A 17,690-nucleotide genomic window follows, 5' to 3' on the forward strand; every position below is an offset into this window, starting at 1 on the left:
ATCCTCTTCTTTTAGCTCAGTTCTGGACCTCCAACCCTTCTTGGATCATGCAGAGGAAGTTATCTAAAAGGTTCGAGGAGTTGATGCCTCTCAACCTTCCCCTAGGGATCCACCTCAACCTATAGCTCCTCTAGTCATGTTTGTACCTGAAGCACCGTTGCCTATGCTTCTACTATCAAAAGACCGGGCGAAGACATATAGGCTAATGTCCAAGGGACTCTAGTTGAGAAGGAACTAGTTGTACCTTACAAGAGGGTTGGTGGCATTCTTTAATAGAGCCAAGGGGCAAAAAAAAAAGAAGGTTGTGACTTTCTCAACCACTAAGAAGGGGCCCAAAGTGGTTCCTACAACTCTAAAAGGTCCTATAGAGGCTACCACTTCTTCCCTGAAGGCTCCCACTGGGATTCATGCTATTCAAAAGGGAATAGGGGTGTCTAGTGCTCTAAAAGGTTTCGTGGTTCCTGTGGGTGTTGCCCAAAAGTAGGCAACAATGAGTGGGACTTCTAGGCAGAATCTTCCACCTCGGCCTCTAGTGGCGGGAACTAGGAAGGAAGGGAAAACTCCAACCATCATTCCTATTTGGCTGGACGTGATCCAGAACCTATGACTCTTGATTCGTAGGAGCCAACTATGTTTAACAAGTACAACACTTCTAACTTAACATTTCATACCCTCTCCATTTTCCTTATGGCTATGCATCATTGTGGAAGTCTAACCAATACCTTTGCGGCGATAACTCTGGATGACAAAATACCTTAGAGTGATCCAACTTGCCGCTTTCGGCCATCTTTTTAAGCTCTATAATCAGTTGCCTACAATTTTATGTATCATGGCCCTCACTCTTATAGAAATCACAATAGGCCCTATTACTATGCCCCAATGTATCCTTTAGGTTGCTTGGGTACTGGATACACAATTTATTATTTTTTAACCAATATAAAACCTCATTTCTAGGAGCATTAAAGAGGATAGAAGGCTTGCCTCTTGGATCCCATTGCTTTTGTTCATCCATGTCCTTGTGATCTCTGTCATTTTCTCCGTTCGAGGGCTTCTTATCATTAGTTGGACCGAGATGATACTTCAGTAAAGAGTTTGACTTATGCTCATCCTAATGAGTGTAACTTCTCACCCTCTTCATTAGGTCCAATAAGTCTCTAGTTCTTGATGTAACGATGTTTTGCTGTAAGGCTCGACTTTGGCAATTTCATGCTATAGAGTTTATCGCTCCACCAACACTAAACTCTTTGATCTGAATGGCCAAAGCCTAAAAACGCTCAATAAATTAAGATAAAGTTTCTTTCTCAGTTTGACCACTCTATTCAAATCTTACATCGTCTCCCCTTTGGGGATGGACATTATGAAGTGCTCAGCAAAAGACGAAACCATCTAGTTAAAGTTCTGAATGGAACCGAAAAGGAGTTGCTCATGCTAGTAAGCTGATGAATCTCTTAAGGTAGTTGGGAAAAGACGGTAAAGAACAACATCCGTTCTCATCGTGGCTTATATTATTCTTCTAACGTTTTTGACATGGGTGGTTAGATCCCCTACCCCTCCATACTCCTTGAAGGTATGGATACGGAACCCCCTGGGCATAGGCTTATACCTGACTTTCATAGATAAAGGACTGCAAATATCAGTTATCTTTGAGGGTCTTGTCTGAACTTCAGCCTTAGTCCTGGAATTCTGCAACCCATTTCAGATGATCTCATACATTTTGCGTTTGATGATGGGATCACCATCCTATTCCTCTACTGGTGTCTACCTTTCTCCAAACCTATCTTGCACCGAACGACGCCTTTTGGGCTCATTTATTTCCCTATGTTCTCTATCTCTAGAGTGATTTTTTGGATTCCTTTACTCGTCGTCGCTCCGACTCTACTCTCCTTATTGGAATTTATGGCTTCAGATCTCTGTAATGGTCGCCTTCGAGTTTGATTACTAGCTCATGGCGCACAATGTTATCTGGCCGCCTGATGGATGGACTATGGGTCTTAGAATGTTTCGTGAGAGGTGATGGGCTCCTCAAATAATGGCCAGACTTTTGGACATAATACTGCCCTATGGCATAAGTATTCTCGCGGTTGGTGTGACGTATAACTTCTTTTGCCACTTGTAGTTTTTCTTTCATTTCATCAATTTCTGCAGCGTGCTCTGCCCTGATGCCATATGTATCTCGTTGAACCTGAGATAGATTATGACTAAACTGCATAGTGATATCATTGAGGAACCGCTGATGTTAAGGGTCTATGTGTTTTGGTGGCATTAGTTGTGGGAGACTTATCGAGAATCTGGTTAAGATTCCTCCACCCACTTCTTCTTGGATTATAGGTTCTAGAGGTCGACTAGTCGATGCTCCATGAGCCAAGTTAGTAACTAGAATCATTTTTCATTGGGTAGACATGTTGGGTCCATATACCCACCACACCAATTGATGTTGTCCAATTGTGCAGCCTTTTAGAATCTCATTGAGTAACTAAAACGGAGGTAGCAACTGGTTAGATAGCGGCGACATTTGACAAACCCGCTCCAATGCTTAATTAGCAAAGGTTGAAGGAAGATTGAAGACAATAAGAATATTGGTGACTGTGATATTTTCAGACCTCTTGGGGATTTCTCACCTAATCTATACATAGTAGTTGGTAGGGGTAACTGTCATAATCCTGTGAATATGCTCTAGTGACTCACTAGACTTGTGTCGATCTTCCGTTGACTCTGCAACCTTTAGAGTGCTATGATGTTAGGTGGTGCATCTTGCCTTATATCAAGCATACTAGCATGTGTCATCGTTCCATTGGGCCTAAGGACTTCGTCCATTATGGCGTCAGATGACGCGCTCTATCATGTACCTATTATATTTTGCATAACCGCCTCGTGTGATCCAATGGCTCTCATTCCTACGCCGTATGGATACTGGAACAAACAATGGATATCAATCCACGTGGATGAAAGGTACCGTTCGCATCTTTAGCGAATATTCATTACTTTAGATCAGATGGTTCCTAAAAGTCTTTTTGATCCGAAGGGTGACATTGATTCACATGTAAGAGATGTTCTCTTGGAATATTTCTTAGGGGTATCAATGCATCTGCCTTTTTATATTTGTAGTCGTGTCCATGTTAACTACCTTTTTATATTTGTAAACATGTATTTATGTATTAAACTTGAGATACAAGTCGAAGTGCGTATCTCTTTTAAGTAAGTTCAGTAGATCACTACATCAGTGTAAACGAATTGAAGTGATCAAGTATGTAACGATAAATAAAATATTTCTAGATAGATACATAATTAATTTTTCGACAAGTACACAAGGGTGATAAGGATATAATAGGGTAAATTACACTCATGTCCACTTAAATTTACCGCTACTAACATTATGGTCAGTAAACTTCAAAACATTATATAAAAGAGATATAACTTTACATTTTTGTAATATTATGACTTTTTATGAATGTAAAATGCGTCAAAATAACTGCTGACGATCTCTAAATTGAAAAGTAAAAAAATTAAAGTTATTTAGAACTACATTTACAATGGAATGACGTTTTTTATTTTTCAAAATTACCAACTTTGAGCTTGCTCACTGAACTTTCGTTTTCTATCTCCTAACCAAATATCAGTTAAATGACATCAAAGCCAAAAAATTGAAGAATTAAAGTTATTTGGAATATCATTTTCACTAATCTTACACATTGTTTAAAACCAAGGCCGTTTGGACCGCCGAGGACCCATCGAAATCAATAATCTGTCTCGATATTTTTCCTATTAGTCCCTCTAGACGTTTTTCTGATCCCAAAACGAATTTTAACCGATTGGATTCCGTCTAGATCACCTCGATTCCGTCTAAATTGCCCCGTATAAAAAAAATTGACTAATTTTTATATTAAATTTACTATGTGACTAATAAAGATAAAGTTTAGTGTACACGAATATAATATATCAAGATATAATAATCCAACTCACTTTATTTTTTCAACGGGGAGATATATATATATATACCTCTCTCCTCCTGTATTCGCAATCCATAAACATTTTTGTAGTTTGTTCTGTTTGGTTAGAGAGATTATTACAATCTTTTTGGGGTCATAAATAGAAAAAGTGACAAATGCTTAGAGCAAAGCGTGTCCACAGATTCTTTAAATTCAGAACTATTCCATCATCATCATCACTGTAATGTCCATTTCTTCATCGGTAGGTAGTAAATACCTATTATACCCTTTTGTCTCCATACAGAAGAAGAATTAGAAGAGATAACCATATTAATATTATTGAGATTGACAGCATATTTCCCACTTACGTAATTCTCTTTGTCAAATCCATCATCTTTCTTTCTTTCTTTCTTTCTTTCTATTTATTTTGCTCAGAATTTAAAACTTTTTCTTTTTTTATTTCCAAATGGTTACGAACAAGTACGGATATTTCTCTCTGGTGGTTGTGGAAATTTCATGGATCATTCTGAGAATCGATTATTCAAGGCTTTTCTGGATTCTTTTTCGTGTTTTCTCTTTTGAAAATCATCAAGGAATTCCTCCCATCATTTAAATTTAAATTACTCTTTTCTTCTTTAATTACTTCTTTCTTAGCGTACTTTTTTTCTCCATTAATACAGAAAGTGTTTTGAAACTTTATTATATAGTAATATTTAATTAAAGCATGTATGAAACTGAGTTTGAAGATGGATACGTGGAAATGGATCCTACTGGCAGATATGGTCGGGTAAGTTTTTCTCTATTTTCTTTCAATTTCTTCCTTAGCTGTCTAACCAGTTATTATTATTTAATTTTAGTTTATATTATTATATTCATACGACTTTTTGAGTATGTTTCATCTCATACTTTACCATTTGTTTTCTATTGTTATTATGAAATTTGCCAACTGCCTTTTGATAACTTTTAAATAAGGGGAGTGTTTGTTTGCTAATTTTTGAGTTTCTGTTATTGTTTTTCGTTTTAGCGAGGTGTTTGTTTAAGGAATAAAAAGAATGTTTGTTTTAGAGATAAAAGATAGACGAGTCTTGTCTCTCAAATCTTATATCCAAAAGGGGATAGCATAAGGAGATGAGATAAGCTCTTTCGATTTTAATAGAATGGAAAAGTCCATCTTATCCCTCAAATTAATGTTATGTAGTTTAAATAAGATTAAAATGGTAAAATGTATTATTTTTATCCCTATCCCTATCCTACGTACCAAACATTGAATTGAATAGTAATTCCCAACTATCATATTTTTATCTTTATCTCAACCATTTATCTTTATTCTTATCTCAACCTTTATCATTGTCCATATCCCAATAGAATACCAAAGGTCCCGTTAGTGTTTGGTTAGTGACTTTTTGTTTTCCTTTTTACACCTGAGAAAGTAGTATTTTAGGGAATCCTTGCTTACTTTTTCCAACAACAAATAACAAACCGTAACAGCAAACATTAGGTAAACAAACGAGCGCCATGAATTAAGTATCAATTTGGTTTTGAATCCGAAATCAAGTTTGGTATTAATTTAATTCGGGATTAAGGATTAAAATAACCTTTGAAATTAATAATTAGGATTAATTTAGTTCAAATTAAATTTTATATATCAAATTTGATAGATTCGCCCAGGTTTTAATTTAGTTATTAAAACTTATTGTTTTGGGACTAATCTGTCAAAATTTACTAACTTGAAGTTTGAGTTGATAGATTTGATATTTAACCAATATTGGCAGTCAATTTCAAGGGCCATATTCACCGTTCATTCAATTTTAAGCCTTTCAATTTAATATTTTTAGAATTAAAGAATCAAGGATCAATTTGAGGCTTCAAGTTGGCTACTAGGATAGGATCAATTTAATTCAATATCATTTTTGGATAATTTGACCATTCAACTTAATATCAAACTTTCTTCAAAAAAAAAAAAAAAAAAAAAACACTTAATATCAAACCAGTCCAAAATAACATATATTAATATATGATTACTAACTATTTGACATTTGTCACTTTCATTTTAGACTAATTTAATTAAATGTCAGGTAAAAGATGAAATTAATACTCAAACTTGATTTTGAACTAAATTAAGTTTACTTAAAATTCATCATTAATTCTAGAATCAGATCATTCTAAAATAACACATGTCAACATGAAAAAGTAACACGTGTCAAATAACTACAAATAGTATTTTAGTCTGATTTAATGATATATGCCAAGTTGACCAACTTGATACCCAAAATTGGTTTTGAATTAGATTTGATCCCAAAGACGGATCTAGAAGAGCTAGAGTCAGCTTAAGCCCCACTGATTACTAGAAAATATCGAAAATTTTATAGAAAATATTTTATGTAAAAGCACTTTAAAAAAATATTAATATAACACCTATAAATTTCGAGAGATCACCACAAACACTCTGTCAGGTTTGATTGACTGTAATATTGTGACAGCCAGGATAAGCTCTACTTGAATATATGTAAACATATCTGTCATCTAGTACAAATTGCAGTATTTTACTGAGATAAACAAATCCACTTTGATTTGGTAAATGAAATTACTTTAATGCATTAAGTTAAATGTCCTAATCTTTATCAAGTCACCTGTTAATACTTAAATCAACTAATTTTCTTTGACTAATTAATAATCTCAAACTGCAGTTTGCGTTGAAATAATAAACTTATAATTAATATAGTCTTTAATTTTGCTGATTATATTGTCCAAGAACCATGTCTGTATTTATTAAGAGTTAAGAGTCGTCTGTATTTACTGAGACTTATGTTTCTTACCAATAGCGATGTCTGTAATTTATAAATACCTATGAATACAAACAGTAAGAAAAGAGAATTTTCTTCCAACAATTATACTCTTCATCTGTACCTCTGAAAGTTTATTTTTTGATCCAACAGTTTGATGAAGTTCTAGGAAGAGGAGCAATGAAAACAGTGTACAAAGCAATAGATGAAATAACAGGAGTGGAAGTAGCATGGAATCAAGTGAACTTAAAACAAATAGTAGGTTCACCTGAGGATTTACAACGTTTATACTCAGAAGTTCATCTTCTGAGCACTCTAAATCACAGTTCAATAATCCAGTTCTGCACTTCCTGGATTGATGTTCATAGAAAGACATTCAATTTCATCACAGAAATGTTCACTTCTGGGACTCTAAGGGAGTATAAGAACAAGTATAAAAGAGTTAAGATTGGTGGGATTAAGAATTGGTCAAGGCAGATTTTGGATGGACTTGTGTATTTACATGGTCATGATCCTCCTGTTATTCATAGAGATCTTAAGTGTGATAATGTTTTTGTTAATGGTCATCTTGGACAAGTTAAGATTGGTGATCTTGGTCTTGCTGCTGTCTTGAGGGCTTCTCAATCTGCACACAGTGTTATAGGTACCTTACATTTTGCGATTTACAGAGTGTCTCGTTAGCCATCTGAACTTGCTTAAAGTGATCCTATTGTTATAGTGATATGTATTTCAATTTGTCTGAATACTCCCTTGATCTGCCACGTGGATTTAGAGGGGGTAATTATGTCGTTTTAAACAAGTTTAGAAGCTAACGAGTAGGGTTGGATGTTGATCTTTTAGATGCTATATTGGATCGAATGTTCGAGAAAATATATCCAGAATTGTACCAAATTTATGACTTTTTTTGACCAAATCAAAACGAATTCAGTCAAAAAAGTCAACAGTTCGGTGCAGTGTAGTATTTAAAGGATCAAGAGCTATTATGTAGGCTGAATATAGGAGTTATCTGGCTTTAGTTAAAAGAAACTGATTGATGCTTTAAACTTGTTGTCTTATTAGCTCTTTAAACTTGTTTAAAATTTTAATTGACATGAATTATGATTAACATCCTAGTGCAACGTGGTAGACAAAGAGGTGATTCACGCAAGTTGAAAAGCATATCACTTTAAACAAGTTTAAAGGGCAATATATCACTTTAAACGAGTTCAAAAGGTCAATATATTACTTTAAATAAGTTCAGAGTTTAATAAGTCATTTTTAAATAAATTTAGAGGGCTAATAAAATATTTTCAAAAAATCAATTACAAATCGGTATACAATATTGAGCCTATTGTATATTAAGTAATTTGCAGTGTTTGCTCGGGGAATGCATATATACTTTGGCTCTCTAAACTTAAAGGGTGTTTTGTTTCATTTCATTTAGCCATCTGAATTTATTTAAAGTGACTCATTGGTAGTTTAAATTTGCTTAAAGTGACTAATTGTTATCTAAACTTGCTCATAATGATATATTGACCTCTTAAACCTGTTTAAACCGATGTACATTTCAATTTGTCCAACTCTTCTTTTGCTCCGCCACGTGAACTTAGAGGGTTAATCATACTAATTTAAATAAGTTCAAAAGATTAATGAAACACTTTATAAATTTAGGTGTATAATCAATTTTTTAAACCAAATTCACGGACTCCTTATATATTAATCCATTAAAATTTAAAGTAGATTTAAGTAATTTATAACGATTGCTTGGTTTCAGGTACTCCAGAGTTTATGGCACCAGAATTATATGAAGAAGAATATAATGAACTAGTTGATGTCTACTCATTTGGGATGTGTGTTATAGAGATGCTTACTTGTGAATACCCTTACAGTGAATGTGTTAATCCAGCTCAGATTTACAAGAAAGTCATTTCGGTAATACACTCTACTTTCTTATTTACACATCATTAGTTGAAATAAAGTATAAATTTTTCATAAAATTTTATCCTTAGCGTTTTTAATTTAGAGTAAATTTTGGACTCAAATAACAGTACACAAGGCAATTTTAGATTCAGGTAACAAAACCCAACAAAACCCTTACCTATACCACAAATGGAGCCGAGCCGAACTGAGCTTATAATTCATTATAGTATATAAGGATGCAATTGAGCCGAACCGAGGTTTTGACTGCTGATACTCAGCTAGGTAGAAAATAAATGAGCTCGAGCTTGGTTCATTTTATCTGATCGTGAGCTACTCGATCGTGAGCAACTTCTTTATTTGTTTACGAGTTTTGCTCACGAGCAGCTTATTAGTTCTGTTTATGAATTTTGCTCACGAATATCTCATTAATTATATCCATAAGCTACGTAGTTTTAAAGCTTACAAAACTACGTAGTTTTACCTTTCACCCTTTATATAAATAATGTTATTAGAAAGAATTATCAAGCTTACTTGTCTAGTGGAGCTTGTTTACGAACCTATAAACGAACCTGTTCGTGAGTTTTCAAGCCGAGTTTTGTCGTGCTCAAGCTCGGCTTGTTTACGAATCGAGTTTCAAAATGGTGCCTAATCGTTTATAAATCAAATCGAAAACGGTTAAACTTTTATCGAGCCGAACGCAGAATGTTCATGACTTAAATTGTTGTTTATGGAAATGCAGGGGAAGCTACCAGCAGCATTTTATAAGATTCAGGATTTGGATGCACAAAGATTTGTTGGAAAATGCTTAGCACCTGCTTCAAAGAGAGTATCAGCAAAACAGCTACTACTTGATCCATTTCTTACATCCTATGAATCTCAAACATCAGATTCTAGCAGCCTTGAAAACCAAATAATGCCATTCCTAAATGTCAGAGAATTGGAAAATCTGCAATTGTATGATAATCCACCGTTAAGGACCAATATGACTATCACTGGAAAGCTCAACACTGAAGATGATACTATCTTTCTCAAAGTTCAAATTGCCAATCAAGATGGTACTCTTCCACTTATTCTCATAATATCTAAATATAGTTTCTAATGTTTCGCTGATTTGTAGATGCCTGTTTGTGGGGTTTTTTTTTGTTATAAAAAGTGGATGAAGTCCGTGTGGTTAGTAAAACCAATTACTTTAAATTGACACCGTCAATTTGACTATTGATGACCTTAAAATAAAAAAATTCGCTGATATTTTAAGTAACTTTAATTGTTTTACTTTTTAGTTTTGAAATCATGTAGGATAAAGAAACTGAATGTTTTGAGAGAGAAACCTATGAAAATATTGATTTTGGAAAATCTAAAATGTGATTACATAGTAAATATGGTATTAAACAAATTTAATTTTTTGAATTTTCTATTTTGTGATCATCGAGTTAAACCATAGTGTCAACTTAAAAATCATTGGTTTTGATAATGGCGAGGACCTCAGTAGTCCTTTTGCAACTAAAAAACCATAGAAATCCATCTATAAGTAAGACTGTAATCGAACCAAGCCGAGCGGAGCTTTGGCCTACTCATGCTTGGGTGGCCAGAAAATTGTTAGAACTCAATATTTTGATCGTGAGCAGCTTGTTATTTCTGTTCATGAACTTTGCTGACGAACTGCTAGTTAATAATTAATTTGAATTTTTTTTAACACAAAACTATATAGTTTTAAAACCTACAAAATTAACGTTTTACACAGAATTAAGTAGTTTTACCTTTTCCCCTTTATTAAAATACTATTATTAAAAAAAAATAACCGAATGAAGCTTGATCTGAAGCTTGATCAGAGGCTTGTTCATGAACATTGTAGTCGAGCTTATTCATTAATCTATAACCGAGCCTGTTCGCGAGCTTTCAAGTTAAACTCGTTTATAAATCGAACCGAACACATGGTCGAGCTTTTTTCAAGCCTAATGTCGAGAGTGCTCATTTACAACTCCATCTGCAAATCAACCAAACCACATCCATTATATTGAGTTCCCCTAATATATGTGACAATCAATTTGATACGTAATTGATGAATTGATGTTTGGTTGCAGGTTCAGTTAGGAACATATATTTTCCATTTGACATAGTTGATGATACATCAACAGATGTAGCCATGGAAATGGTGAGAGAGCTTGATATAGATGATTGGGAGCCTTTTGAAATTGCAGAGATGATTGATGGTGAGATTTTATCTTTAGTTCCAAATTGGAAGAAATGGGATCAAATTACTTTCTCTTTTCAAGAAGAAGATACCCTAAATCATCCTATTTTTGATTCTTGCTCATCTCCTACATCTTCTCAAGCATCTCTATCAGGCTTAATGACTAATTGGCTCCAAGGTATGTATATATATTTGTTCCTCTAATCCCTTCAATTTCTTCTATTTAATCTTCATTCCAAATTAACTTAAGTTGCTTAAATTGATAATTTGCTTGGATATGGTTTCTCACAATGTCTTAAAAACCGAATCGGACACCAATCGGTTCCATGGTGAATAGCCTAGGTATCTAGTCCGGTTGTATATAGTTTGAGTTAATGTTATTGATCCGTTAAGAACAGGACCGGTGTACCGAGATAACCCCGGTTATTTGAAATTTTTTTAAAAAATAAAAATCCCACAAATAGTTGCGGTCTAATACCATGCCATGGAACTGTTTGAACTAAAAGTTTAAGCTGATAGTTAAGGTCCAAGAATAGTTTTATTGGAAGAAAATCTGGTGTCCCTATTTCAATATCCCTTTCCATGTCCCTTTCATAGTAAGTGGTCACTTTTTATTGTGTGGGTCCCCTGGGCTCACAAAATATATTATTTTAATTAAGCGGGAACCACTTTTTACGAGAGAGACATGGAAAGAGACATTGAAATGGGGACAACACATTTTCCTAGAATTTTATTTTAGTTTGGTTATCCTAAATAGAATAAAGAATTAAAAACTTTATCATATTAGCAAAAAGACGGTACTTTTAAGTCTATACAATCCAAGGATGGCGATTTCTGACACGAAAACACAATTTATAGAGACAACCTCACTGACATGACACGATGGACATGAACACGATTGACACGATTTTGATACGAAACACGAAATTGCCACGCTAATACAACCAAGAATTATTTACACGATGAGATTTTTTTACTGTTAGACCAACTTGCTGACTGCTAATAGGCGAGGAATGTAGGTTACTATGTGGTTACTATGTGGTTACTATGTGGCTATCCTGTTATACATAAAAGTAAGTTCTTTCTAACGTGGTTGATACGTCACTATTCCAATAACTTTTTGGGTGTGAATTGATTAGAATGACTTTATTAAAATGAAAAGAAAAACTCAATGAATTTATTAAAGTGGCGATTCTAAAATTTACTCCAAACTTCAGTAACCTTTATATAATTTACATGTGTTATGGCTATTACGATCTCAACAACCATTGGTTGATTTATGGTGGTTGGATCGTTAAGGTATTTCTATAATTTTTTTAGTTCGATTATTCTAAATAGAATAAATAATAAAAAACTTTATCATATTAGGAAAAAGACGATATTTTTAAGCCTATACAACCAAGACTTATTTATTTATTTACACGACGAGATTTTTTTACTGTTGTACCAACTTGTTGATTACTAATAGGCGAGGAGTGTAGGTAAATATAGTCGAACTCTGCTAAATATAATTATACTAATCCAATTCATAATAAGTGGTATCCGAACTTTGATTTTGCAGATGATGATACGGCGTCAGATAACTCTTCAAACTCCGCATCGTATTCAAACGTGAACTACATTATGGGTGAGGAAACGAGCACAAGAAGAGGAAATAAGCAGCCGATTATGACAAGGACGCACAATTCAACAAGATTATGTCGTCATGACAATTCAAGTTCTTACACAGGTGAAGCAATTGCTAAGGTTGCATACAAACAATGTAAGGTGATGCTAGATAGATCGGCTTCTACATCGAAACATAAGACCCGAAAACTAACAAGAAATCGATCGCTAGTAGATATTCGAAGCCAGTTACTACATCGGTCACTCGTGGAAGAAGTGAACAAGAGACGCTTGTTCAAAACCGTGGGAGATGTTGAAAATGTCGGGTTTCATGTCGATAACAAAAACATCTCATCGACCTCAAATTCTACAACAACAACATAAAGGATGTTTTACTTGTTTTTGTAATAAGGAAGAAAAGCACTATATATGTCCAATGTAAATATCATTATTACATAAACTTAGTGAATAAATGTGAATAAATAAGTTTCAAATATTATCTCCTAATCTACTAATTGTTACGAATATAATATGCAACACTTAGATGCCGTTTGGTTCGCGGAATGGTATAGAATGATTATTCCAAAGGAATAGAATAGAAAAGAATGGAATAAAAATTGTTTGGAAATAACTATTCCTATGTTTGGTTGGTGGCATAAAATAGAATAGAATAGATAATTTTTTTTATTCAAAAGACAACATTACCCTCAAATGTAATTTCTTATTTTTTCATATTAAAAACAGAAAAACGTGAAAAAACGCAAAAGAAAACTTGAAAATTTGTTAAAAACACGAAAATGTGAAAACACAAAAAGTGGAAAAATTCAAAATCACGAAAAGTAAAAAAATATTAAAAAACATGAAAAATGTGGAAAAATGTGAAAAAAGCGAAAAACATGAAAAAATACGAAAACGTGAAAAACACGAAAATGTGAAAAAATACGTTTATTACGTTTTTTCATATTTTCATGTTTTTTTTTCCATTTTTTTACATTTTTTCGCGTTTTTCAAGTTTTCTTATTTTTCGTGTTCGTTCATATTTTCGTATTTTTCACATTTTGTCATGTTTTCGTGTTATTCATGTTATTGTATTTTTTTTTTGCATTTTTTCATTTTTTCGCGTTTTCACGTTTTAGTTTTTCGGTTTTTCCCTTTTTCGCATTTTAATTTTTTTCGTGTTTTTGTATTTTTCGCATTTTGTTACTTTTTCGTGTTATTCACGTTTTTCGTATTTTTTTCACATTTTCGTGTTTTGTTTGCGTTTTTCGCGTTTATGGATTCGGCAAAATTTATAGGATTTGAGAAATTGGTTAGAGAGAGTGTTAAAGATTTAATGAAGTGTAATTTTATAAATTACAAAAATACAATATTAGGAATAGGCTATTCCTTGAATAAATTAAAGAATAGCTATTCACTGAAAACAAGAAATAGGGATTCAATGGAATAGTTATTCCATTAAAAAACTTGAACTAAACGAGCCCTTAATGTTGTAGTTAATCATATCTAGTGAAACACTTATTAAACATTGTTGCAATAGATATAACAATAAAATAGCTAGAATTTTATGAATAACATTCAAAAGTCTCCTTTAAAAAAAAAAAAAAGTAGTAAAAAGAGTCAAATTAGGCTATACCATGATTTAGCGGTCCTTCGAACCGGGATCGAAGCAGCTCAAACAAAAAGAACAATGTCGGAAAACTTTCTTTGACAATAAATAAGAAAGGATGATCTGCAACAAAACTTAGTTGAGAAGGCATAAATGCTTCCATTGAGCATCTAGGCATACCTAGGGGCACCTGGATCCTTCCGGTCTCCGGAACCAACATGACCAGGGGTAGTTCTGGTCCCTCTGTCTCCACAACATTCAAGGAATATAGTGTTAAAATTGGTGATTTGATTAAACTTTGATTAGGTATTTGATAAATTGAGCATTTGACTTAAAACTTTGATTGGGTATTTGATAAATGGGCCTGATTAGGGGGTGCTTTCGGCCTCTGTCTCCAAGAAATATTAATGGCGTGCTAGTTTAGCACCCTCAAGATGACCCGGGAAGTGTTAGGCCCCTCCCTAAATCCAAATCTCTAATTTTTTTTTTTTACTTGTTAGGCCCCTAAATCCAAATTTCTATGTTTTTTTGCTTGTTAAGTGTTAACGTCGTAATTTATAGTATTTAATTACTAGTTATTTTAGGGAGGGGAATGCAGTTGCAGATTGTCTTTCCAAGTTTGCTGTCACAGCTACCTCTAACTGTTGGTGGAACTCTTTTCCTTATTTTTGCTCTAATACTGTGTTTAGAGATGCAGATAGGACAGAGTATTTTCGCTTTGTTAAGTAGGCATTTGCCTTGATTGTATTGTACTTTTCTTTTTTCCTTTTAATAAAGTTTTTTGGTTTCTTGGCCGGGGTTTAGTTGATTGGTTGGTGCCAACCTAGTTGGGATTAACCTTCTTCATTCCCTCCTTGAAACTCAGTTTCACTAAAAAAAATAATGATTTTGTATATTTTCTTCATTTTATGTATCTAAGCCACTCTGTGTGTTTTCTAGGCATTTTCGCAAGGTTTTCGGTTCAAATAACCAAGTCGGGGCTTAAGGCGATAACACGGGAGTAACATGGACCAGAAGAAAGGAGTTTTAGTGACACCCAGCGTGCACCTCGTCGCGGATGGGTGCTGTAAGATAAAAGTCCAATTGTTCACACTAGGACAGATTTGACACATTTTCGTATTTTCAACATATTTCCCTCATACGGACTCAGATTCAGGCGATTCAAAATGCGTTGGAAAGCTAAAAGAAAGATGAAAACGTGACTAATGATAATCATCTCCAAATTCGAAGTGTATCAGGCTCAGAAAATTATCCAAAGTTGATGAACATGTTTGAGCCTATGATTCTTTTCCCACCTTTACACATTTCAACTCCTAAATTGTCAAAGTCTTCCACCACCCTCTCTTAAAGGATGAATTCAGAAGATTAGGGAGTGAGAGGCCATAAGGAGACTTGGTCTTTGAAATTATGTGTGTCATTTTACTATAAAATGAGACATTGAGTGCCATTTGAAGACACACCAGACTTAGGCTTAATTCCTCAATCTATAATGTTATTTTGCTAATTTTTCTCTTCAAAAATCAGTTGTTTGTGTTGATTGTTGTTATTGTTCTTAAAGTGTTGTTTGTGCAAAAGTTCATCCAATAAAAGTAAGTTTCAAGTTACCGAAGAAGTTCGTTCGACAATCGTCATTACGGTTTCTTCTAAACTTTAATTTCTCTGATTACTATGAACTCCATTATTTATCTTTCTAAGGTGTGTTTTGATCTAATCATGGACTAAAACCCCCCTTAACTAAGGCTAAAAGCGGATCTTAACCTTAATTATATTGTAATTACGTTTAACCTTTTAAGTTATGTTTATCCTTTTTAAGAACTAATTTATGTTTCTTAATGCTTGTAGGAGATTGGACAACTTCCTACTTGAATATAATTAATCGTTTATATTGACTGTGATTAAATTGACTAATCGAAATTCATAAGTTGGACCTGATATTACGTAGATTTATCAACATCGTATAGCGTCCCTGTGAGGCGCCGTTGTGTTCGGCCGGGGGCACTCCGATGCTAAAATCAGTAATGATCTTGAAAGAATAAACTATAATCACAAGTAGGGCTTTTGGAAACTGTGTAAGTGTACCTTTTAACATCGTACCACTGGGGTATTTATATAGGTTCGAGTGATAACTGTAACAACTTGCCTTTAACGTATTTTAATGCAAAGTAATACCTTTTTAATATATTTCAACTCTGATTATAACCTATAAGCTTTTACGGACTTTAAGGCATCATTAATGCTAGTTTAATGATAGTGAGCTTCGCCGTATACCTGCTCAGTTTTCCATAAGGGCGGATCGCCATGTGGGGCGGATCCCGTATTCTTCTCCTAGGCGGATCTCGAAATGGACCCATGGTACGACACCGTATTTCCAGCTGTACGCTTCTAGGCGGATCTCGGGATGGACCCATGGTACGACACCGTATTTCCAATTGTACGCCATATATGCCAAGGACAAAGATCTTATCATGTCCTTTCTCCTTTCAGGTCCTTCCCTTGAGGGAGTATTCTCAGCCTGATCCTTCATATTTTTTGGCGGATTTTATCAGGACCTAATGACCATTTAGTGTGGCTTATTGGTTTTCCAAGGTTTTTCATGAATCTTATTTACAAATCTTAGATTTATTACTTGAGCCGGACCAAGGGAAAGTAATAAATCGAAGGTTTGGAGCTAAGAAAACTTAATGTTTCTTTGGATTAATTACTTGAGTCGGACCAAGGGAAAGTAATTAATCAAAAGTTTAGAACTAATTACTCGAGCGGTTTTTCTTGAATCTTAAGTAATCACTTTAGCCGGACCAATGTAAAGTTGGTTAAAAAAGTTTAGATTAATAACACTTAATGCTTCTCTAGATTAATTACTTGAGTCGGACCAAGGGAAAGTAATTAATCGAGAGTTTAGAGCCAATCTCGAGAATCTATTAGTTAATAAGAAAAATCGTCATTTTAAAAAGGATAAAACAACTTAAAAGGGGTTAAGTGTTATTATCAAGCAAAGAGGTTAAGTGAAGCTAGAAGCCTTAGTTTCTTCAATATAAGTAATCTCTCACCTAATTTGTATAATTTTCATTTCACTTGTTTCTTAAGTCTTAGCTTAGTTGTCTAACAAACTCTACATTTTGATTATTTAAATAATAGTTAGTGAGCAAAAAGATTAGTACTTATAATCACCATCCTCGTGGGAACGATACTCTACTTTCACTTTATTACTTGATACACGACTAAGGTACACTTGCCTTCACATGCACGTATACGTAAAACGCGCATCATTAAGCCTCTTAAATCCAAATTTCTAAATATTTTTGCTTGCTAGCCCCTCCCTAAATCCAAATTTTTTATTGAACACAATCTTTTTTACATGTTAATAATCTTAGACACAATCTAGTTTAATTTTGAGAAGTAATTGATACTTAAAAACTGGTTCTTGACCACTCAGCTTACAACACGTATACATACACAATTTTTTTTGAGCAAGTTCGATTTAGATTTTTTTTGATACAGGCACGTGAAAAATCAGTCCCTCAACCGACCAATCTTTTATTCGCCACTGGATACACTTGACATTCCATATTCTTCAATGCCCTATGTCATCAGATGATTTTGTGGATTGCATCCTGGCTGGTCTTGGCCCTTCCTATAGACCTTTCTCTCGGTCCTTACAGGCACAACAGGTTTCCATTACG

At 34.0% G+C, this 17,690-nt stretch overlaps 1 protein-coding gene across 1 annotated transcript; it reads left to right on the forward strand.

Moving 5' to 3' along the window:
- Nucleotides 1–4,042: 4,042 nt before the first annotated feature.
- Nucleotides 4,043–12,903, forward strand: LOC136235241 (probable serine/threonine-protein kinase WNK4). The gene is made up of 6 exons (XM_066024830.1): nt 4,043–4,713; nt 6,863–7,352; nt 8,463–8,620; nt 9,348–9,663; nt 10,690–10,977; nt 12,361–12,903. The coding sequence occupies exons 1-6, from the start codon at nt 4,651–4,653 to the stop codon at nt 12,786–12,788; spliced, it is 1,743 nt and encodes a 580-aa protein (XP_065880902.1). The 5' UTR covers nt 4,043–4,650; the 3' UTR covers nt 12,789–12,903.
- The last annotated feature ends 4,787 nt before the right edge of the window (nt 12,904–17,690 follow it).

Source organism: Euphorbia lathyris, chromosome 7, assembly GCF_963576675.1.
Source record: "Euphorbia lathyris chromosome 7, ddEupLath1.1, whole genome shotgun sequence".
In the NCBI taxonomy this organism is placed as follows: domain Eukaryota; kingdom Viridiplantae; phylum Streptophyta; class Magnoliopsida; order Malpighiales; family Euphorbiaceae; genus Euphorbia; species Euphorbia lathyris.

Coding starts and splice junctions, on each gene's coding strand:
- LOC136235241 (XM_066024830.1), top strand. CDS start 4,651: ATGTATGAAACTGAGTTTGAAGATGGATACGTGGAAATGGATCCTACT. Junction 9,664..10,689: donor TCAAATTGCCAATCAAGATG/GTACTCTTCCAC, acceptor GTTTGGTTGCAG/GTTCAGTTAGGAACATATAT. Junction 10,978..12,360: donor AATGACTAATTGGCTCCAAG/GTATGTATATAT, acceptor TTGATTTTGCAG/ATGATGATACGGCGTCAGAT.